Raw genomic sequence first — 24,028 nt, 5'->3', positions numbered from 1 at the left:
AGTTCATACTATGAGATCGGTGTGGTAGTTCATACTATGAGATCGGTGTGGTAGTTCATACTATGAGATCGGTGTGGTAGTTCATACTATGAGATCGGTGTGGTAGTTCATACTATGAGATCGGCGTGGTAGTTCATACTATGAGATCGGCGTGGTAGTTCATACTATGAGATCGGCGTGGTAGTTCATACTATGAGATCGGCGTGGTAGTTCATACTATGAGATCGGCGTGGTAGTTCATACTATGAGATCGGCGTGGTAGTTCATACTATGAGATCGGCGTGGTAGTTCATACTATGAGATCGGCGTGGTAGTTCATACTATGAGATCGGCGTGGTAGTTCATACTATGAGATCGGCGTGGTAGTTCATACTATGAGATCGGCGTGGTAGTTCATACTATGAGATCGGCGTGGTAGTTCATACTATGAGATCGGCGTGGTAGTTCATACTATGAGATCGGCGTGGTAGTTCATACTATGAGATCGGCGTGGTAGTTCATACTATGAGATCGGCGTGGTAGTTCATACTATGAGATCGGCGTGGTAGTTCATACTATGAGATCGGCGTGGTAGTTCATACTATGAGATCGGCGTGGTAGTTCATACTATGAGATCGGCGTGGTAGTTCATACTATGAGATCGGCGTGGTAGTTCATACTATGAGATCGGCGTGGTAGTTCATACTATGAGATCGGCGTGGTAGTTCATACTATGAGATCGGCGTGGTAGTTCATACTATGAGATCGGCGTGGTAGTTCATACTATGAGATCGGCGTGGTAGTTCATACTATGAGATCGGTGTGGTAGTTCATACTATGAGATCGGTGTGGTAGTTCATACTATGAGATCGGTGTGGTAGTTCATACTATGAGATCGGTGTGGTAGTTCATACTATGAGATCGGTGTGGTAGTTCATACTAAAATCGGTGTGGTAGTCCATACTATGAGATCGGTGTGGTAGTCCATACTAAAATCGGTGTGGTAGTCCATACTATGAGATCGGTGTGGTAGTCCATACTATGAGATCGGTGTGGTAGTTCATACTATGAGATCGGTGTGGTAGTTCATACTATGAGATCGGTGTGGTAGTTCATACTATGAGATCGGCGTGGTAGTTCATACTATGAGATCGGCGTGGTAGTTCATACTAGGAGATCGGCGTGGTAGTTCATACTAGGAAATCGGTGCGGTAGTTTATTCTAAGGGTTAGGTGTGGTAGATCATACAATGAAATCGGTGTGGTAGTTCATACAATGAAATCGGTGTGGTAGTTCATACTAAAATCGGTGTGGTAGTCCATACTATGAAATCGGTGTGGTAGTTCATACTATGAGATCGGTGTGGTAGTTCATACTATGAGATCGGCGTGGTAGTTCATACTAGGAAATCGGTGCGGTAGTTCATACTAGGAAATCGGTGTGGTAGTTCATTCTAAAGGATAGGTGTGGTAGTTTATTCTAAGGGTTAGGTGTGGTAGATCATACAATGAAATCGGTGTGGTAGTTCATACAATGAAATCGGTGTGGTATTTCATACTAAAATCGGTGTGGTAGTACATATTATGAAATAGGTGTTGTAGTTCATACTATGAAATCGGTGTGGTAGTTCATACTAGGAAATCGGTGTGGTAGTTCATACTAGGAAATCGGTGTGGTAGTTCATTCTAAAGGATAGGTGTGGTAGTTAATTCTAAGGGTTAGGTGTGGTAGATCATACAATGAAATCGGTGTGGTAGTTCATACTAAAATCGGTGTGGTAGTACATATTATGAAATAGGTGTTGTAGTTCATACTATGAAATCGGTGTGGTAGTTCATACTAGGAAATCGGTGTGGTAGTTCATTCTAAAGGATAGGTGTGGTAGTTTATTCTAAGGGTTAGGTGTGGTAGATCATACAATGAAATCGGTGTGGTATTTCATACTAAAATCGGTGTGGTAGTACATATTATGAAATAGGTGTTGTAGTTCATACTATGAAATCGATGCGGTAGTTCATACTAGGAAATCGGTGTGGTAGTTCATTCTAAAGGATAGGTGTCGTAGTTTATTCTAAGGGTTAGGTGTGGTAGATCATACAATGAAATCGGTGTGGTAGTTCATACAATGAAATCGGTGTGGTATTTCATACTAAAATCGGTGTGGTAGTACATATTATGAAATAGGTGTTGTAGTTCATACTATGAAATCGGTGCGGTAGTTCATACTAGGAAATCGGTGTGGTAGTTCATTCTAAAGGATAGGTGTGGTAGTTTATTCTAAGGGTTAGGTGTGGTAGATCATACAATGAAATCGGTGTGGTAGTTCATACAATGAAATCGGTGTGGTATTTCATACTAAAATCGGTGTGGTAGTACATATTATGAAATAGGTGTTGTAGTTCATACTATGAAATCGGTGCGGTAGTTCATACTAGGAAATCGGTGTGGTAGTTCATTCTAAAGGATAGGTGTGGTAGTTTATTCTAAGGGTTAGGTGTGGTAGATCATACAATGAAATCGGTGTGGTAGTTCATACAATGAAATCGGTGTGGTATTTCATACTAAAATCGGTGTGGTAGTACATATTATGAAATAGGTGTTGTAGTTCATACTATGAAATCGGTGTGGTAGTTCATACTTACGGGGTCACTGTGAGAGTTCTTACTATGACGTAGATGCGGTAGATAATACTTTGAGTGTGTGTGAGACTTATACCTAATCAGAGCTGTAGTCCATCCAAGTGTCACTGGTAACATGGTAGACCAATGTGTTTGTTTGCTCTTGCAGCCAATCAGGAACACATGAAAACGTTCATCTTCAACCAGAAGCAGATTCCGATCGTGCTGGAGACGAGCGACCGCATCACCCACCAACTAGTCACGGAAATCCTGTTCATCCTGCTGAAAGAAGTCGTTGGCTACGCGGAAGTCAGAATAGTTCGCACCAAAGGCACTTTCTTCACGGCCCGGGAAGCGCTGGGACGACTCAAGTACATAACGCTCACTTCGCGTCTTCTTAGTATAGAAACAAAAGTACCAAATAATGACTGCTATTTTTCAACAGTACTTCGAAGGCTGATGAGGTCCCGAAGAGCATGATCAATCTGGAGGTTTGGTTAAGTCCCGGTTTCGATATGGAAGAAATGACCAACACTGGCCGGATCGAAGACTGTGGTCCCTTGGGACCCATCGGAAGGTACGGACAGGAATCAGTAAACATTCTAGGCTTTAGCATTATTTTGACCTTGCACTAACTTCACGTCGGGCACCCTAACCTTTTTTGCAAGTTAAAGGATGTACCACAACCATTAGATTTTTACAATTTGTTCGCTTTAGTTATTGGTTCATATTTATAAATACTCGTAGTAATATTAGACCTGACGGAAGCGGATTTCAAGCAATATCTCTGTATAAGTAGCCATAGTAAATGGTGGTATCAGATCTAGTAGGTTTCACGTTTCAAATCTTTAAATTTCGAGTTGAGGTACATCCTTTAGCGATACTAGCTAATTAATCCATGGTAGGTCTCCGGTAATGGGGATGTAAGTGCAGACATTCGCCACTATTAGCGTGACCCAGCTAGAGGTCATCTGAGCTTAAAAATACACCTTCGTCTCGCTGTCAAGACTAACGATAGAAGAAATATTTGCTGTCAAGACTAACGATAGAAGAAATATTTGCTGTCAAGACTACCGATGGAATAAATACTTGTTGTCAAGACTATCTATGGAATAAATACTTGCTGTCCAGTCAACCAATGGAAGAAATACTTGCTGTCAAGACTACCGATGGAATAAATACTTGTTGTCAAGACTATCTATGGAATAAATACTTGCTGTCCAGTCAACCAATGGAAGAAATACTTGCTGTCAAGACTACCGATGGAATAAATACTTGTTGTCAAGACTATCTATGGAATAAATACTTGCTGTCCAGTCAACCAATGGAAGAAATACTTGCTGTCAAGACTACCAATGGAAGAAATACTTGCTGTCAAGACTACCGATGAAATAAATACTAGCTGTCAATACTATCTATGGAAGAAATACTTGCTGTCAAGACTACCGATGAAATAAATACTTGCTGTCATCAAGTCAACCAATGGAAGAAATACTTGCTGTCGTCAAGACTACCGATGGAATAAATACTTGCTGTCGTCAAGACTACCGATGGAATAAATACTTGCTGTCGTCAAGACTACCGATGGAATAAATACTTGCTGTCGTCAAGACTACCGATGGAATAAATACTTGCTGTCGTCAAGACTACCGATGGAATAAATACTTGCTATCAAGACTACCAATGAAATAAATACTTGCTATCCAGACTACCAATGGAATAAATACTTTTAGTCAAGATTACCGATGGAAGAAATACTTGTTGTCAATACTATCTATGGAAGAAATACTTGTTGTCAATACTATCTATGGAAGAAATACTTGTTGTCAATACTATCTATGGAAGAAATACTTGCTGCCACGACTGCTAATGGAAGAAATAGTTGTTGGAATAATCAGACGCCGTCTGCTTAGAGGACCTGTAGCTTGGTCACGATACTAGTGGCGAATGTCTCCGCTTGCATCCGCATTCCGGTACTTGACGGTTGCTTGAATGAACAAAAACCTTTACCGTTTGTCCCTGCAGAGCTGGTTGGTACATCCCCAAGAGTCTCGTAGACGAGTACGACCCCAAGGGATACATTCTGGAACATTGGCGAGCGTACCAGCGGAAGGACGTGGCTGAGATCTTCGACTTCTCCGAAGAACACAATCTCAGCACCTACACCCGGATCGGACCGGTTAATGGCTCGCATTACTGCATGCTTGAAGACTGCGTCAAAGGAATTTACAAGCCGGCTTTATGTCACAAACATAAATGCGCCACAATCTTAGCCGACTATCCAGGTGAGTCAGTTCTCGCCAACGATATCGTCCTTTTTATGAATAGTGTAGCTTGGCGGAATCGCAGACTGAGACTGCTATGCTAGCTCTAAACAGCGCGTTAGATAACATTTTAAGCGAGGAGACTATTCATCGTAGACAATTTTTAAATTCACCAACCGATTCCCCACGTTTTTAAAATCTATCTTTCATCATTTCAAGTAATTTACGATTAATTTTAATTATAAGGTGATTTCTTTTCGCCTGTTCTCGGACTAAAAGTGTACTCTTTTAAACCTTGAACGTTTGATTCGCCTGTTCCGGGGATGATAATTACTCTGCCCCATAAACTATTCGCTTGTTCCGGAGAATTAGGGCTACTCTTTTTACTCCTAAAAAGGAGTAAATCGGATTTTGCTAGCCAAAATTTATCGGCTGAAAAGGCCACAGGCAGCCATTTTGGAAAAACGTTTTAACTCCGACTCAAACAATTCGCCAGCACAGTATCAGAGTAAAATGAGAGTAAAATTACTCTTTTTATCCGACTCCGAAATCCCGGAACAAGCGAAAAGAAACCACCATGATAGCCCGTAAATCTGTCGGTATAGTCGAGGGGCTAACCACTCTTAGAAAGTCTGTACACCGGATTACGCTTAGATTAGCACTGCCAAGGGCAGGGACTTCTAAGATTAAGCGTAATCCCATTAGTACAGTCAAAGGTACGGCTCTGTACACCGATTACGCGGAGTGATCAGCCCTTCGGGTATAGTGGAGACCGCTATAAACAGTGTTTCTTTCAGAATATTTTCTTCGGGAGGGTTTCCCAGATATCATATCCGGGGGTGCCGGTATCCAGTGGCGAGCGTAGCACTCCATGCACGCCTGGCAGTGGCGTCGGCAAAAGGGAAGCTCCGGGGGGGGGGGGGGTGATAGACTTCGCCCCCCGGAGAGATGCCTGAAAGAAACACTGGCTATAAACAAAGATCAAATAACCTTTACGTTCGCCCGTAAAACTTTCGGAATAGTCGGGACCGCTACACTATTCATGCCACTAAAATTCATTTTCGTGCATTAATTTTTGGATAACAATCCGTAAATTGAACCCTCAGACCGAACCTTGTCGTCACTTAAAGCGGATATCGAGTCGAGAAAGTTGCTGGTGGAAGTGGCTTGGGTCGGCCCCAATCTGGAGAAATTCGTCGTGGAGAGGATTAACAAATCGAAACCTGTCTTGTTTTTCAACTGGAAGCCGAACACGTTGACCCGAAGGAGCAATTTCGTCAACATCGCCTTCCCCCACTGCGAGGAACGGAACATATCCACGGCTGATTCGCCTTGCGAGTTCGAAATTAACCAACTTGAAAAGGTGGGTCCGCCTATTACGTGTTGGCCCCTAATGACCCACACGCGGGGAACTTGTAATTTACCCCCCCCCTCTCTTAAGTGGACGAATTTATCGACTTCCGTTCTAAACAGAACAAGTCTATGCACTTGAGAACCAACAAACAGTTAGGATCTAAAATAGTCTTAATATTTAGTGGCGACATCTATTGCGTATAAAGAGAACCATCTGTCGCGTGTTTTTAAAGATTAATATTGATATAAAAATTTAGAATAATTACTATTATAACCATAAACAGGAATCCATACCTCTACTAGGAATGCTTATCACGGCAGATGTTCCTCGCGATGTGGCTGACGGTTTTATTGACGTCACTATGTTAACTTAACAAACAACAACGTGAGAGGGGAGCGCGTGCAGAGGGGATTTTTTCTCTCGTAGACGGGGCCAAAGCCGTCAGAGTGATCTTACCATACACGATACGGCTGGATAAGCATTCCAAGTAGAGGTATGGATTCATGCCATAAAATATTATAAAAAGATTAAAAATTATAAAAAGAGTACATAATAGAAACATAGTGTGGTCTATTCTCAGTTACCTCTATCTTTTCCCGATTTTTACCGTGATCGTCGTGGTTACCTTAGCGAAGTTTACATATAATATAACTTTGCCATCTGTCGGGGAATATGATAATCACTTTTTAAATAATTTTTTTTTCTTTATACAATAATTGCTAAGCAACAAAGCCCACTTTTTGACATTCACTATTATTTAAAGTTTAAATCGAAATTTCCCTTTACTAAATGTCGAAGATATTTTTTTTTAAATAGGGAAATATTCTTGATATTTTTTGGGGAATATTTTGCAGGTAGTGTGGTCCAACATCAAAACTGAATTGCCCGAGGTGTATCATTTGGTGCGCCAGATGCATTTCAGTCCGGAAGAGTACTTCGAACTTCTGGACTTGTACCAGGCGGACAATCGAGGCTCCAAACCACCGTTGCCCAGCTCGATCGCTTGCAAATGGGCCAGTCAGAACGACGGCAAGTGGCTTCTGTGGCTGGATCCGGACTCTAACAATCGCAGCTTTAAACTGTACATTGGGGGCATCTTCCCCATGACCGGAGACTACAAGCAGAGTGTCCACATTGGTAATTTCATAGCTTTAAACTTACCTGGGAACAGACGTAAGGTTTTTGGATAATCTACGAAAGGTTTTATTAAATTCCTAACTTCATCACGATCTGAACGAAGAGAGTAAAAATTGTGTTCGTCATACTATCATGACCTTGGGGATGAAAAGTTCCCAACTCCATCATGACCTTGGCGACGAAGGTCAAATTAGTGGTTCCCCTGACTTCCCTTTTCCATAAAACTGGTTGTGGTTAACGGTAATAGTAAGTGTAGGGAGCTGTTGGCTCGCTTGGCATGAAGGGCTTGCCACCACCCTCCTACGCATTGTGACCCCGCCACCTGTTTAAAGGCATTAAAAGTCGCTAGATGACTTGGGCCTAAGGTGGTGCCTTGGGTATTATTATTTTTATTATATTCATAATGTCATCATAACTTTGGCGACAAAAGGTAAAATTGGATTCATAACGCCATTGTGACCTGAATTAGATTCATAACGCCATTATGACCTGAATTAGATTAATAACGCCACTATGACATTGGCGACAAACGGTCATATTAAATTCTAAACGTCATCATAACCTTGACTACCGAATAACCTCCCGTCGTTTTCACGTTAATGGGACGGAAGTGTGTAATTAATTTTCCGCACGTAGCCGCCAAGATGGCGATTGACGACGTCAACAAGGATTCGAATATTCTGGAGAAATACACGTTGGAACTGCAAACGAACGACGGTTCGTGCTCGAACGAAGCCGTCATGAAGACCTTCATCGGATACATAACCGACGCCGTCATCTACAAGCGACTTATCGGAATCTTGGGTCCAGCCTGCTCGGAGACGGTGGATCAAATCGTCGGAGTGGCCAACCTCTTCAGGACTCTCATCATCAGCTACTCGGCGGAAGGGTCATCCTTCAAAAACAGTCCCTACTTCTTCAGAACCATCCCGGAAAATAATTTATTTCGGTAAGATACGTCGTAGGTTATCCGTGGGGGTTTGCTACTAGATAAATACTTGCAAATTCAATGTCTACCCACCCATGGAACTATAAGTATTTAAATATTATCCATAAGCGTGTCAGCTAGGAGCAATAAACACAGCCCCCTACACAAGGATAATGCAACCCGTCAAAAGCCGTGCATTTTCTTGCGTACAATTGTCATTGGTTAGACGCTTTAGCGCCTGCTGCCGTCGGAAGGGGAAAATTCCAAAATTGTCTTCCCCCCCCCGCCCGTTAAACGTTCAGCATAAAGGCTCGTCCAATGAAATTTGTACCAAACACTGCGTTAGCGTGTTTAAAGGCTAGCTGCGTTCTCCTTGTGTTTGTTGCTCCTAGGTTTCAGTTTGTCGAAATAATTACTTAAAGGTCCACAGAATCGTCAAAAACATTCTGGACGAATTTCAGGTAGCACCTCCCGTTCCGTCAAGTGACTCGTTCTGAAGTTCACTAAAAATGCGCTCTCATTCTAGTAAATATTTAAAACAAAGGGGAACTGACCCACTAGGGTTGGCTGATTTCAATCAAGTGATTTAAAAAATCATTGATTTAAATCACACAATGTATTTCAATGGAGGAATACAAATGGAAAAAATAGGTTCTTAAAACAATAAAATACCTAGCAAACTAAAATATTAAATAGTAATTAAATTTAATTAAGATTTCATTTAATTCAAGATTAGCTACCTGATCAAAGTAAAATCACGTTTAATGGTACAGGAAAGATCCATTCATTGTATATAAATCAATCAATTCAATATATAGATTTATTTGATTTTTATTTAAAAAAAAATCCAAAAAGTGCTAACCCCGTGACACACTAATGTGGAATATAATTTTTAACAAAAGTCTATTATTTTTCCTTAAGTATGAATTGGGAAATATGTTACTGAGAACTATTAACGGGGTGAAGTCATTACTGGTAGAAAATCTTCCTTTAGCGAGGCACTGAGCAATCGGACACGAAATGATATTCTCCGTTGTGAATAGCTCTCACAAGGAGAATACCCGAGGTGTTTATTGCAGATTTTGTTCAAAGTCGGGCATAATGTAGACCTATATGAGATGAAATTTTCCAAAAGGAGAGGTTGCACTACCCATTCGATTTGCCATGGCGACCGAAAATGTTTTTGACCACTTAAAACAAAAATAAGAAATGTTTCCTTATTTCACCCAAACATTGTTACAATTTTACCCCAAAAATGTTACAATATACCCAAACTTGATTACAATGTGGTCCAAATTAACCATTTCGTGATTTTCAATTTTCTTTTAATTTTTTAAAAAATCGTATGCTTTTTTAAATGGAGATTTTTTTGTTTTAAGTGGTCAAAAACATTTTCGGTTGCCATGGCCAATAGAATTAGTTGTGCAACGTCTGCTTTTGGAAAATTTCATATCTCATATAGGTCTACATTACGGCCGACTTTGAACAAAATCGGCAATAAACACCTCGGGTACTCTCCTTTGTCAGTAAAATGTTCCGTGTGAAGAATAGAACTTGCAATACCAAGAATGCATTTGGATAATTGGTAGCCAGAATGTCTTCATTACACTGCTAAAGGTCGAGTGGAATGGTGTGGTTTTTCTTCCGGAAATCACGAGGCAAACAGGGTGCTCTGTTACCCTGAATTCATTCTTGTTTATATTCGTAGAATAAGAATGTAAATTAACTGGAGCTAATTGAGTAATTGACTATTGATGACAGTCTGGTGTATCCGTTGCTGTTCAAGAGGCTGCATTGGCGAAAGGTGGTCGTGTTGACGGTGGGCTCGATGTACCCGGAGTACGCCAGCCAACAGGAGAACGGCATCGCCTTCAAAGAGCTAAAACTACCCAGCGACCCCAACACCTACCACGTCAGAGAATACCTGGACAGAATCAAGTCGGAAGGGTTCCGAATTATCATCGGAGATCTGCCCGACAGTGTCGCCCGAGCCGTCATGTGCGAAGCTTACAAAATGGTAAACACCGTTTTTACCTCTCCGAGGGGACTTTGTACCCTAGGAGGGGTTATACAACCACCGTGTCTGTCTGTCTGTGGGTCTGTCTGTCGCGTTCGCATTTTCGGGGCAAAGGGTAATCACTGCGTACGCAGTTTCTTAGAATCGGGGAAAAGGTTTTTCCAAAAGCGCCCTCTTTTTGTCATTGGGTGTAGTATAATTTCTTAATCGGCCGGGATTCGAACCCGAGCCCTCTTGCACGACAGGTGAGCGTTCTACCGCAGAACCACGGATACAGTTACGCTTCACTGAAAATTAAAAACTCTTCCGAGGAGAGGTATATTTTGGCTTGCCAACTTGTTGTAAATTACCAAATAAGCTATTTTTTATAATAATATTGTTCCATAAGTTTGTCACTTTGGGGAATATTTTACTCGGAGCTAGTTAAGAAGTGACGTAATCACCAGAAGAAAATCTCCCCCTGGCGAGGCGCATTGTATTTGGTATTTATGGGTTAATAATAATAATAATCAGCTAGGGCAGGAAACTATAGAGGTATACACTTGGAATGTCTAAGGTTCCATTGGGACGGTGATATGAAAGCGCGTCGAGAAAAAGGCGGGGCTTAACTACGTCAAGTGTAAGACGTCACGCGACATTTCAAATTCATTGGCTCGAGGTTTGACGCGAAAAGAATGCGTCGTCATGGTAACAAATAGGCGATCTTCCCGCGCAAAAAAGGCTTTTAAAACGATGGATTTAAAAACCTCAATTTGTTATCGTACTTAATATTTTGAAGTAATTATAATGGTCTTCGCGAAAGAAGTGTAGTGATACCTAATTTCAGGTATTTGTATGGTTATGAAAGAGATAATCAGGTAAGCTAATAATATAATAGGCTTAATGACGAGTTTTCGTCGAATGAGAATAGCGAGGCGCGTGAGTTTTTCTCGTGAGTTTTCCCGCTTTAAGACACGCCCATTTCTACAAGCTTCATCACGGCCGTAAAAATCTTCCTTTGACATTCCAAGTGTATACCTATATAGTTTCCTGGCTAGGCTAATTAAATATTCTCTTAGACACGGGTAACTTTTTGGTATTTGTGGCTCGCGCCTCTAGCTTGCAATGTCGTTGCAGAATATGACGGGGAAGCAGCGCTACCAGTGGTTCTTGCCGTATTGGTTCAAGGACAATTGGTTCGACACGAGCAACTACAACCCGGAGAACGTCTCGTGCTCGACCTCGCAGATGATTCGCGCCCTGGACCTGCACATGGCTCTGGCCTACAAGTTCTTCGCCGACGACCAGGCCATCATGGAGACCAACGACACCGTCCGCGAATGGCGCAATCGCTACAACAACGCTCTCTTGCAAACGGACAACGGCGACGTGGGCGAGAGCTTCTTCGCCGGCTTCACCTACGATGCGGTCTGGGTGTACGCTAAAGCCGTGGACCTCCTGCTGAAAACCTACAACGACGCCTACAGATCGAGCTTCCACGAGGAAAACGTGGCGCCGTAAGAGTCTTTTCAATTAGGGCTGTGCGAGTAGTGCCTTTAGACAATCGAGTCGGTTATCGAGTACCAAATTCTTCATCGAGTAATATCGAAGTCGAGTACTTGATTAAGGGGAAACTTTCTCTTATTCGAGTCGAGTAACTAAAAAAAACCTCGAGTAATATTTTAAACGAGTCGGGTTATCGAGTACTAGATTAGGAGCTGGTTTTATTCAAGAAATTATGAAATTAAATTTAAAAGGAGTATAAAGTAACTTTCAATGCTGAAAAAAATTCCATTAATTTAAATGAACCACAGTTTCTACAACTTTTTAGGTATATGTTTATTGCCCCCCAAAAAGTTGTAAAAACCCCTTTTTGAATTTTGAAGAAACGAGGATAGAAAAACCTATACTCGACAAGTTTAGAGAGCAGCTTATTCGAGTAATCGGGTACCCGAATATGCAATTTTTTTGGTGCTCGGTAATCGACGAATATTCTCCAATTACTTATTCGAGGTCGAGTTCGAATACTCGCACAGCCCTACTTTTCATGCATTTGTTGAAGCAACTGCCGGCTCTATCATTGCCACCATAAGTCTATCATGAGGTCCCTATAAGTAAAGGTCTTCCATAGAGGCCCATGTTTACGGCATTGTCCATGCGAGAAGAAAATGAATTTACGACGATAGGGCAATAGCGCCATCTTCTTTTTCAAAATTTCTACATCTAAAATATTATCTTACTTGATAGAGCAGCCACGCTCGGGTTGATAAATGCCACGCAAAACGCGTCGAAATCTCAAATTGAAAAAAAAAAAATACCTCTAGAAACAAGTTTTCTTATTTCGGAAAGCCAGTTTTAGGTTCTGATGAATCATTTTGCAAAGTTAAGTGTTGATTTTAAGTTTTCCGGAAAAAATAAAATGCGTAAAAATTTCCAGAAAATTTTCCGGAAATCGGAAAAGTAAAAAATTGAAACATAAATTACTTTTTAAGGGTTTTTTATGTTTTTAACTTTTTATCGATATAAAATGTCTAATATCAGTAAACATACTACAAAACATTAATAATGTTACATTGTAAATCAGTTTAAACTAGTCTAGAGGTTTAGTTTTACTTTCAGATTCAAAAAAATTAGGCTAATCATGGAATGAAAACTTTTTTTAAATTTTTTTCGGAAAAATACGGAAAATATTCCGGAAAAAAGGCCTCGGTCATTTTCCGGAAAATGTTCCGACTTACAACACTATTTGAAAGTGATAAAATTGTGTATAAGCCTTGGCTACGGTGCTAAGAACTGGCCGTGCAGATTTATCCCGCGTTGTTCTAAGTTTAAAAACGTTCGCGCACGCCTTCTGCGCAATCATCATGCAACGCGCGAAATTCATTTGATGAAATGCCTAGTTGAGAACGTAACCACTAGGAGGTGCAGATTTTGAATACCTACCTCTTAATAACGGGTATGTGATCGTCAAAAATGTAGCTTAGACCTTTACTTATGGGGACCTTATGATAGGCTTATGTTGCCACCTGTATTATGATAAGGCCCTTGTTATTAGAGATGCCAATGGATACTAGGAATATGAAAACTCTGTACCCTGGAATAGAAAAGTGTATTCACCCACTACGGGCTCCTCTCTCTCTCTACGGCAACGCAGCGCGAGCCAGAATCGCGGACATAAGAGTTTAGCGCCAACTTTTCTACATGTTTAAAACAAATTCGTCTGCTAGTTTTCGAATATGAAAATTCCGTTGCTTGATTTATTGGCTCACTGCTTGAATAGGACTAATACTCCTCTCCATAACTTCACTTTAGGAAATTAGTTAGTGTGTATATCCATAGAATTTAATGTTGTTTTTACAAGTTCAAAAATTTTAGTAATGGGAAGGTACTGTTGCTATGATAAATGTCGTAGTGACTCTAAGCTTGGAGCAACAAACACAACACCCCACACAAGGAGAACGCAACCCGTCAAAAGTCGTGGATTTTCTTGCGTACGTTTTTCATTGGCTAGACGCATTAGCGCCTGCTGTCGTCGGAAGGGGAAAATTCGGAAATTGTCTTCCCCCCCGTCCGTAAAAAGTTCATCGTAAAGGCTCGTGACGCTCGTCCAATGAAATTCGTACACAACCCTTCGTTAGCGTGTTTAAAGGCTAGCTGCGTTCTCCTTGTGTTTGTTGCTCCTAGCTCTAACAATTGTAAGTGCCATAAGGATATAGTTTTTATCCCATACCTAAACCTGGTAAGAATGGGAAAAATATACATATAATCTAAAAATGGAGTCGATTAACCGTCAAAGCATTACTGTTGAAACTTGAAAACAACATCACCACGTTTGTAATTTACATTTTGTGGATGGTAAGAGACCCCCTTTCTCTAAGCGACCTAAACATCCAAAAACTGTTACAATTGTTTAATATAAAGAAATAATGATATATTTATTATTTATTATATATCTGTTGCATTGCTAACGGGCTTAGACAATGCACTATAATTATGTTCTTGTAATAATAAATTTATCACTATCCCCAAATTTGAAGGTTGCAGAATTTTCCTGACTTGCTTTTCAATTTGCATATTGCACCTATTTTGTTAAGGAAATTAACTAAATGTTCATTGGCTATTCCAACTAAAAACAGAAAAACTAGCAGACGAAAAGCCGATTAAAAGTTGTACGATAGATGGCGATACTTGTTATGTCCATGAATTTTTTACTGCGCCGCCTAAAACGGGAGACGACCACTCCAGGTTAGCTTCAATTCTCCTCGACGGATCTCTCCGATTCTTCGAAAAACTCGACTTTACTGGAGAGCGTGGGGCCATCTATTAATGGCGCAGGAAGCTAAAATTCAAAATAGCGAAACAATAACGTCGTCAGAGAACCATTTATAATTATTATAATTAGACAATGAACACTCTACAAAGTGGACATTAACCTAAATTATATATCCCATATAAAATATGTTGTTAAAAATTACTATAACCTAAGTTAATATTAAATTTACAAACAAGCCAATCAATGCGAGGGATATTTTTATGTCCCGCTTTTGGGTCCAAATGTAGCTTAAGTATCTTGTTTTTATTTCAACGCTAGCGACATCTGTTGAAAAAAAGGGTTAGTTCACGGTGAGCCGACACTTGCTTTAAACCAGGGTTGGCAAGTTTTAAACAAAATGTTTAAAACAAATGTTTTAAACATGTTTAAAACACCGGTCCAAGTTTTTTTTCAATTTGTTTTAATCGTTTTAAACAAAATGTTTTAAACATGTTTTTTTCCTTAAGCTACATATAATGTTAATTTTGTTTTTTTTTATAAAAAACATTTAAATTTTTAAAAATTACTTCATTTATTCAAAAGTTAAACATTAGTTACACGATTTACACGAAAAGGTTTTTGATTCAGTGTTTTAACCAACTTAAGGTCTATTCACACGAGCCAACTTTTTGATCCAACTAGATGAGTCAACTTTGAGTTGAGTAAACTAGTTGGTTCGTGTGAATAAAAGTTCGATGAGTTGATCCACCAAAAAAGTACGCGAGAAAAAAATGGATCACTGATCCATTTTTGCTGACTCAGCATTTTGATTTGAAAAGTTGGCTCGTGTGAAAAGGTCTTAAGCGGCTTTTTCAGTTCCCAGTCGGTTTCGTATTTTAGAATGAACCAGACCAAAAGCTGAAAATACTCTTTCTATTCCGGCTGAGGAAGCTACAGCAGTATGAAGTTGATTAACAACTTCTATAGTTTGCTCTGCCAAACTGGAGCTAGAACTAAGTTTTATTTCACTTTTGAGTACAACGTCTGAAAACAAATAGTCTTTAAAAGGCGACATTTTTGCTTGATATTTTATTACATCAGGCATTATCGAGGGGTGATATGATGCTATGTACTGCATTGCTAAGTCACGTTGGTCCTCATCCAGTTGATTTCCGTTGAACCTTGGGTCTAGCATATTTCCTAAGAAATGTGCAGGAGTCAATGCCATTTGCAACCTTTTTTACAACTTTCAATGTCTTTAGTTATTGCCTCTAGCTCGAAAAAAAAATTGAATTTAATATATAAATCTTCCTAAATAACTATAATTATCAAGAACACAACAGCTAGTTTAGTGTTGCAGCAGCACACGTGAAAGAAAGTACAAGCCGGCCTTGTCTCGTTATTTGTGATTATCTGGCGTGAGTGGCGTCTGCTCTTCTGTCTCGAGATTGTAGTTTGTAGGGCTAGACATAATCACTACCACTAAAAAAAGGTTTAAAACCTGTTTTAAACATGTTTTAAACATTGTTTTTTTTTGTTGTAATAAAAAACTCATTTTAAACAAAAAAAACATGTTTTAATCATAAAAAACTGTTTTTTTGTTTTTTATGAAAAAAACATCATTTTTGCCAACCCTGCTTTAAACATGGGCCAAATAATGATAAATCCAGGACATGACTCTATGCGAAAAACCCGTCCATCAGCGCTAACACCCGACCACTATTGCCCCCTATTGGGAAAAATGCGCGATCGCGGACCCACGTCATTTTGGGGGCAAATATTTTAGGGGCAGTTTTCAAAAATAATACACGTGGTCGTCGTAGTAAATATCCTGGAATATTTATTCACGGTTATCATATCTACGTGTGGTTATTAATGTAAGTACTTTTTTTACGTACTAGGTTCATAATTAATATAATATATATAATTATATAATATTAAACATATACTTTCCTAGCATCGTTAACATTAATCTAAAAGTGAGGGGCCAATATGGCAGGATTTTCGAATTACAACCGCCACTTATTTCCGAATTTCGACTTAGTCAACACAAGATGGCGTTCGGGAAACCGGAAATTTCTGCTTGATTTTGCTCCCAATTTTTTTTATTTGCACCGTTTCCCCGCCTACTAAAATGGCCGCCCGTTACTTTTGGTGAACGACCGATTTAGTACGTATGAAGGTACCAGAGTCATGTCCTGGATTTATCATTATTTGGCCCATGCTTTAAAGGCCGTGTTATGATTGCTTTTCAATGGAGCCAACCACAACGCAAGAAGTCTCCGTTAATCTTAGTTTCCACTAGGACGGCCGTAATAATGTATTTTTCTCGCCTAAAACGTTTTGTCCGTTACGCGCTAGTGGAAACCAAGGCTTAGGCTAAACATTTTTGCGTCGACGCTAGCCGTAGGGGCGTTATCATAGATATAAGAAATGTATATAAAGGTCTAGATAAATTTCGGGGCGTTTAAGCCTAACATAAAATACGGAATTGACACCTAGCAGACACCGACGAAGGCACGTGACCAAGAGCGCGAAGCATTTTAGTACTAAGCGCTTGACCTTTCCGCAGGCCGTAGTCTTTAGACACCATCTGTTGGTGACTTTTAGTATCATTTTTAAGCGGGAGACAATGGCTCTCGCGACGATAGCACGAGCTTTCTTACCGATAGATTGCGCCTTATAAGGATACCCTGCAGAAACTACGCGTTTCTGCTAGCTGTCACCTCCGTATTCACTCCCTTTGAAATCTTTTATCTAGACCTTTATATACGTTTCCTATATCTATGGGCGTTATGCTATAATTTTTCACTAGCGCGCGTCATAATATATTGTTCCGAGCTCGCGCTCTTTAATATTGAGCTAAACGGCGGCGCTCGCGCTCACACTGGTACTTTTTATGTCTGACACTGGAGGTCGCACTCGCGCTCTTCTCTTTTTTGCAAGAGAGTGGAGCTCGCGCACTCTTTGAGGTCAGAGCGCGCCCACCTCTGGCGCCAATCGCGCTCTAATCAGGGCCGGATTAAGACCTTGTGGGGCCCTAGACCCAAGCTAATTTTGGTGCCCCCTTTCAGTGGCGAGCGAAGCGAGCTAGGCGCCCCTACAATTTATAATTGACAAATTTATGGAAAATACAATTTTAGTTACGTTAATAAATGATTGCTTTACATAGCATCGAAAAATGTAGACACATTTACTAAAATTACTCCGGAAAAAAAATTGTGAAAATTAAATGATAAAACTTCCTGGTGCCCCTTGTAGGCTTGGTGCCCTAGGCCCAGGCCTAGTCGGCCTATTGGGTAATCCGGCCCTGGCTCTAATGTATAGATAAAGGCACCTACAGACTTTAGATTTGATTATAGTCTGTAAATCCTGTGATTGTCCGTAGGTTGTTAATCTCGTACATCAACGATACCGATTTCGACGGCGTTTCTGGGAGGGTGACCTTCAACGGCTCCAAAAAGAGTCGCCTGACGAAAGTCATTGTCTGGCAGTACGTCAACAATCGGACCAGGACCGTGGCCGAATTCGACCCGGAATTTGGCAATTTGACGTTGTACAAGGATGAGTTCGGCTGGCCAGGTGGCCAGCAACCGCATGACGGTCACGAAGGTCTGCTATACTTATGTCCGCTCTTAAACCAGGATCTTTTTATGAAGAGGTCAGCGCACTCCCAATCTCTACCGTTCTTCGCGAGCTTAATCTTCTCTCGGTGGCGAAACAGGGAGTAAGTCGCGCCATCTAACGCCGTTAGTAGAGCTAATTCGATTTTTAGTGCGTTAGTTAGGATCATAGAAATAGAAATGAGCCTAGAACCACTGCGCTATCCGGCAATCTCAAGAAAAACGGGCAAGCTAGAAGGCTGCCATGAGAGTGGAATCGCTACTAATCCACGCGGGAGTGCGCCATCTATTAAAAAAATTGAAGCTTTAAAATAGATGGCGTGCTCCCACAAAGACTACTGGCGATTCCACTCTCATGGCAGCCTTCTAACTCGTCAGCACAATCCAATCGTGCTTCTAGTCTCATTTCTATGGTTAGGATAGATAGAATAAAAATGTACACTATGGTGCGCCTTCTATTGAATTTTAACCATTTAATATTTACATTTAAATAATAGGATATTATTATAAATCATTTAGAAGACCATAAAATAATGTTTATATTTATTATTTTAAACAATTTACTACACATGGTTGTAGTACGTAGTTGAGGTTCCAGAATAGATAGCGCAAAACAGCACCTGAAAACTGACGAACGGGTTGCGCAAATAACCGAAGAGTGCGCTAACCTTTCCAGAAAAGGATCCTGTTTCAGCTAACCTCGCCGCTTCAGCGTGTTTTATAATTTTTTCTGACAGTTTTTAATAATATGGTAGACGCCGTGAGTTCCTGCCCTTTAGAGAGCCTCCGAAAGTTCTTGGGCGTGTCTTGCGAAGTGGCCATCGTCTCTGCAAACTTGATGGGTTTCATCATGTTCGCTCTTCTAGTCGCCATTGGCTTCCTCTTTTTCAAGAGAAGGTTAGTTTATCAAACGAAATAATTTATTATACCTAAGTATAATATGCTTACATGGCAAATGCCATCTGTCGAGCAAAAAACTACCCACTATTTTACTAATCATAATTATTGAAATATTTTAATCGTTAAGTTTAGCTACGAAGATTACGTATTTCCAAGAACGTAATTAAAAATACTGAGCACCCGCGAGTCAGCCCGCATTTAGTACAAGAAGTACTAACTAGGTGGAGCTATTTGGGAATTGCACTGCCATCTGTCGGGGAGCACTAAAATCGCGTTTGAAAGAATCGAAGAATAAAACAAAATAATTTCTTACAAGCTATAGGAAAAAAGCTTACATTGGAACTAACTAACACGTCACAAGGATAGCCTGGCTTTATAACATTTCCCTGTAGAGCAGTCAGGACCGCCGAGAGCGGGCCCGGGCCCCGGTAAAATATAAATTGCGGGCCCGGGCCCCGGTAAAATATAAATTGCGGGCCCGGGCCCCGGTAAAATATAAATTTCGGGCCCCAAAGAGAGCCTTTACCACAGAGCTATACTCTTTCCGAGATAAACCAGGGTGAAGTATACCTCAATTGTTCAAACCCGGCTGCACGGGCCCCGGTAATTTGTACCTGCTTCGCCCTCTCTTATCGGGCCTGAGCGCAGTGACATTTCATAGCTTTGGCTATAGCCGCCATTTTGAACGGGTTTTTTTTATTTATGAGAAATAACATTGGTGACGTCATCTCACGTGATATCAAAATAACTTGATCAATGAAACGAGGTAAAGCTATAACGTTTTTAGTAGCGTTACCAGGTAATGTTTTTATCGTGGTGATTCAACCTGAAACCAAATCCAATTGTTTCCCACTAGTTGAATCAGTACAAGCATATTCTGTTATTCGCACGACCGCCTGTAGAGGGCATCGTTATCTACTCTTTTTACTTTAATCAAGTACATGATATTCATGAGAGGGGTTAATAAGTAAATGGCGCGTCACTTTAGAATTCATTATGACTCCATCTACGGTAGGTATTCTAAAGCAGATACTAGTTAGTTTTGTAGAAACAAAAAAAAAACGATATTACGGATTAAGCCTTTCTCTTTCAAGATAGTAGATGGCGCCACTTCTGTATTTATTTTGGCGCTATCTACGGCAGTTTTTCGAAAGCAGATACTATTTAATTTTTGTAGAAACAAAAGAAAAGGAAATGGCATATTAATTAAGAATTTTCTTTTTTCTGATAGTAGATGGAGATTTAGAATTTATTATGGCGCCATCTAAGGCAGATTTTCGAAAGCCGATAACATTTAAGTTTTGTAGGAATCAAAATTACGCATTTCTCTTTTCTGATATTAGATGGCGCCACTTCTGTACGAAAGACGGTAGATGGCGCCACTTCTGTACGAAAGACGGTAGATGGCGCCACTTCTGTATGAATGACGGTAGATGGCGCCACTTCTGTACGAAAGACGGTAGATGGCGCCATTTCTGTACGAATGACGGTAGATGGCGCCATTTCTGTACGAATGACGGTAGATGGCGCCATTTCTGTACGAATGACGGTAGATGTCGCCATTTCTGTACGAATGACGGTAGATGGCGCCATTTCTGTACGAATGACGGTAGATGGCGCCATTTCTGTACGAATGACGGTAGATGGCGCCATTTCTGTACGAATGACGGTAGATGGCGCCATTTCTGTACGAATGACGGTAGATGGCGCCATTTCTGTACGAATGACGGTAGATGGCGCCATTTCTGTACGAAAGACGGTAGATGGCGCCATTTCTGTACGAATGACGGTAGATGGCGCCATTTCTGTACGAATGACGGTAGATGGTGCCATTTCTGTACGAATGACGGTAGATGGTGCCATTTCTGTACGAAAGACGGTAGATGGCGCCATTTCTGTACGAATGACGGTAGATGGCGCCATTTCTGTACGAATGACGGTAGATGGCGCCATTTCTGTACGAATGACGGTAGATGGCGCCATTTCTGTACGAATGACGGTAGATGGCGCCATTTCTGTACGAAAGACTGTAGATGGCGCCATTTCTGTACGAAAGACGGTAGATGGCGCTATTTCTGTACGAAAGACGGTAGATGGCGCCATTTCTGTACGAAAGACTGTAGATGGCGCCATTTCTGTACGAATGACGGTAGATGGCGCCATTTCTGTACGAATGACGGTAGATGGCGCCATTTCTGTACGAATGACGGTAGATGGCGCCATTTCTGTACGAAAGACGGTAGATGGCGCCATTTCTGTACGAATGACGGTAGATGGCGCCATTTCTGTACGAAAGACGGTAGATGGCGCCATTTCTGTACGAATGACGGTAGATGGCGCCATTTCTGTACGAATGACGGTAGATGGCGCCATTTCTGTACGAAAGACGGTAGATGGCGCCATTTCTGTACGAAAGACGGTAGATGGCGCCATTTCTGTACGAATGACGGTAGATGGCGCCATTTCTGTACGAATGACGGTAGATGGCGCCATTTCTGTACGAATGACGGTAGATGGCGCCATTTCTGTACGAATGACGGTAGATGGCGCCATTTCTGTACGAATGACGGTAGATGGCGCCATTTCTGTACGAATGACGGTAGATGGCGCCATTTCTGTACGAATGACGGTAGATGGCGCCATTTCTGTACGAATGACGGTAGATGGCGCCATTTCTGTACGAATGACGGTAGATGGCGCCATTTCTGTACGAATGACGGTAGATGGCGCCATTTCTGTACGAATGACGGTAGATGGCGCCATTTCTGTACGAAAGACGGTAGATGGCGCCATTTCCGTACGAATGACGGTAGATGGCGCCATTTCCGTACGAATGACGGTAGATGGCGCCATTTCCGTACGAAAGACGGTAGATGGCGCCATTTCCGTATGAATGACGGTAGATGGCGCCATTTCTGTACGAAAGACGGTAGATGGCGCCATTTCTGTACGAATGACGGTAGATGGCGCCATTTCCGTACGAATGACGGTAGATGGCGCCATTTCTGTACGAAAGACGGTAGATGGCGCCATTTCCGTACGAATGACGGTAGATGGCGCCATTTCTGTACGAAAGACGGTAGATGGCGCCATTTCTGTACGAATGACGGTAGATGGCGCCATTTCTGTACGAATGACGGTAGATGGCGCGCGGGAATCAACTGTGGCTTTCGTAGAAACCTTTCTTGGCTATAAAAGAGTGTTGGTGAAATGGAAACGGTGTTTGTAATTGCTCAGGTACGAAGAGAAGTTCAAGAGGATTAAGGAGCTGGGTCTGATGGGCACGAATATCAACAAGCTGGCTTTGGACGAGTGGGAGATGGCTCGGGACCACATCGTCATCAACCGGAAGCTGGGAGAGGGGGCCTTCGGCACCGTGTACGGCGGGGAAGCCTTCGTTGACGAGAAAGGATGGGTCGCCGTGGCCGTCAAAACCCTCAAAGTCGGCGCGGATTTGGAAGAGAAGGTAATTACCAGCGAGCTACGCGTCGCAACAAGCGTCACTTAAAGGGGAACAGCCAAGCTTTTCCAAATATCGCCTTATTTGCATACCAAAATATCAACAAGACGTTCAATATACTTACACGTACCTTATTTTGTCTTGAAAAAATAGTTTTTGGCCTAAAAAGTTGAAACGCAAAATAACGCCAAGTATTTAATTTTGAATTTTCGCCGCCATCTTAAGGTGTATCGCCAGCGCCAGCAGCACCTTAGTGAGCGATTGGCGAACTATCCTAACTTTTGAAATCGCGCTTTTTAGGCTTAGGTCTCCTGGAACGCGCCGCGCGTGCGAAACAAATTTTTCGCGTCTTCAGCAGCGCGCGCTTTTATGTTCTTTTTCTGTCTCGCCGACTTCTCACCAGGTGTCGCGGCAGACGCGCGCTTTTCAATTTCCCGAAATTTCTTTATTTTATTAAAAATTAACCCTTTAATATTTTTTGACGCGGTTTTCGCCATAAATTTTAGTTTTTAACGGGCTATAGGGCTATCTAACTGGTTAAAGCTTGACCGTTCCCCTTTAATCACTGGATGTATGCCATAAGGGTATTTTCATTCATCAAACCTTGTTCACGGGATATGGCGTAAAGTATTCGTCACTTCGAACTTCGTGACGAAACACGCGTCATCAGCTTTACCATATTTGTATAATATTACATAACTGTGACACTTCCTATTCGTCACTGAAAGCTATTCATGAGACAGACTGCATTACGGGCTTCGTCACAGTTTTGCGTCTGCTTGCTAACGCGTCACACGTAGCCTTTGACGTAGTGATGACGTCCCTACGTTACTAGCTCTCAGTAAAATATTCCCCAAAGTGACAAACTTATGGAGCAATATTCAGGCTTAGTTGTTTGTGGTAAGTCCAATATCCTAATGATGATTATTAAAAAAGGTGAACTTCTTTATATTTGCATATTTAATTAAATTAATTAATTAATTAATTAATTAATGCAAATATAACGAAGTTTACCTTTTTTAATAAGGAACAATGTGATAGACTTATGGCTTTACTAATGGGAAACGGATTTTGAACACCCGCTCATTCCTTTAGCTTTGACACACGGACGTCATTAGGGGGAGGGGGAAATTTCTATGAGCTAAAAACGTTCACGAATAAATTTGTATTTAACCGTAAGTAACATAATAACCGTAAGTTGTATTGTTTCAATGCTAATTTTCTAAGCGAACCTATTTTAAACACTGACCCTGCCGCCCAGTTCCGACTTGGATTCGCAACTGAACTGACAAGGAGACTACTCGAGGTGGTTATCACCGATTTTGTTGAAACTCGGGGGTTAGGTAGACCTTATGGTAGTATGAAAATTCCCAAAGGGAAAAGTTGCAATGGGCTTTAGTTTTCCCATGGCAACCGAAAATGTTTCTAAAGGTTTGTTTCCCTGTATGTAATATGCGAATTGGTGTATAAGTTTATCACTTTGGGGAATATTTGACTGAGAGTTAGTAATTGAGTGA

The 24,028-nt window shown here is 41.2% G+C and overlaps 1 protein-coding gene across 4 annotated transcripts in view; it reads left to right on the top strand.

Annotated features, from left to right (window-relative positions):
* The window catches only part of LOC149951381 (uncharacterized), a 212,112-nt gene that overhangs the window by 178,445 nt on the left and 9,639 nt on the right, over window positions 1-24,028 (top strand). For 3 of the 4 annotated variants that reach the window (XM_090168026.1, XM_090168025.1, XM_090168028.1), the window contains 11 exons: window positions 2,767-2,968; window positions 3,043-3,174; window positions 4,623-4,882; window positions 5,968-6,224; window positions 7,070-7,352; window positions 7,989-8,301; window positions 10,042-10,297; window positions 11,414-11,793; window positions 17,917-18,140; window positions 18,889-19,048; window positions 22,289-22,517. In XM_090168026.1, coding sequence (XP_090024152.1) covers window positions 2,767-2,968; window positions 3,043-3,174; window positions 4,623-4,882; window positions 5,968-6,224; window positions 7,070-7,352; window positions 7,989-8,301; window positions 10,042-10,297; window positions 11,414-11,793; window positions 17,917-18,140; window positions 18,889-19,048; window positions 22,289-22,517 — 2,696 coding nt within the window. The remainder of the gene's footprint in view (window positions 1-2,766; window positions 2,969-3,042; window positions 3,175-4,622; window positions 4,883-5,967; window positions 6,225-7,069; window positions 7,353-7,988; window positions 8,302-10,041; window positions 10,298-11,413; window positions 11,794-17,916; window positions 18,141-18,888; window positions 19,049-22,288; window positions 22,518-24,028) is intronic. The other variant, XM_090168027.1, reaches the window with a different exon arrangement.

The sequence above is a fragment of the Leiobunum rupestre genome, chromosome 3, assembly GCF_980474605.1.
Source record: "Leiobunum rupestre chromosome 3, qqLeiRupe1.1.hap1, whole genome shotgun sequence".
Taxonomy (NCBI): Eukaryota; Metazoa; Arthropoda; class Arachnida; order Opiliones; family Sclerosomatidae; genus Leiobunum; species Leiobunum rupestre.
The sequence above is the reverse complement of the archived record's forward strand: the minus strand, read 5'-3'. Positions and strand labels throughout refer to the sequence as shown.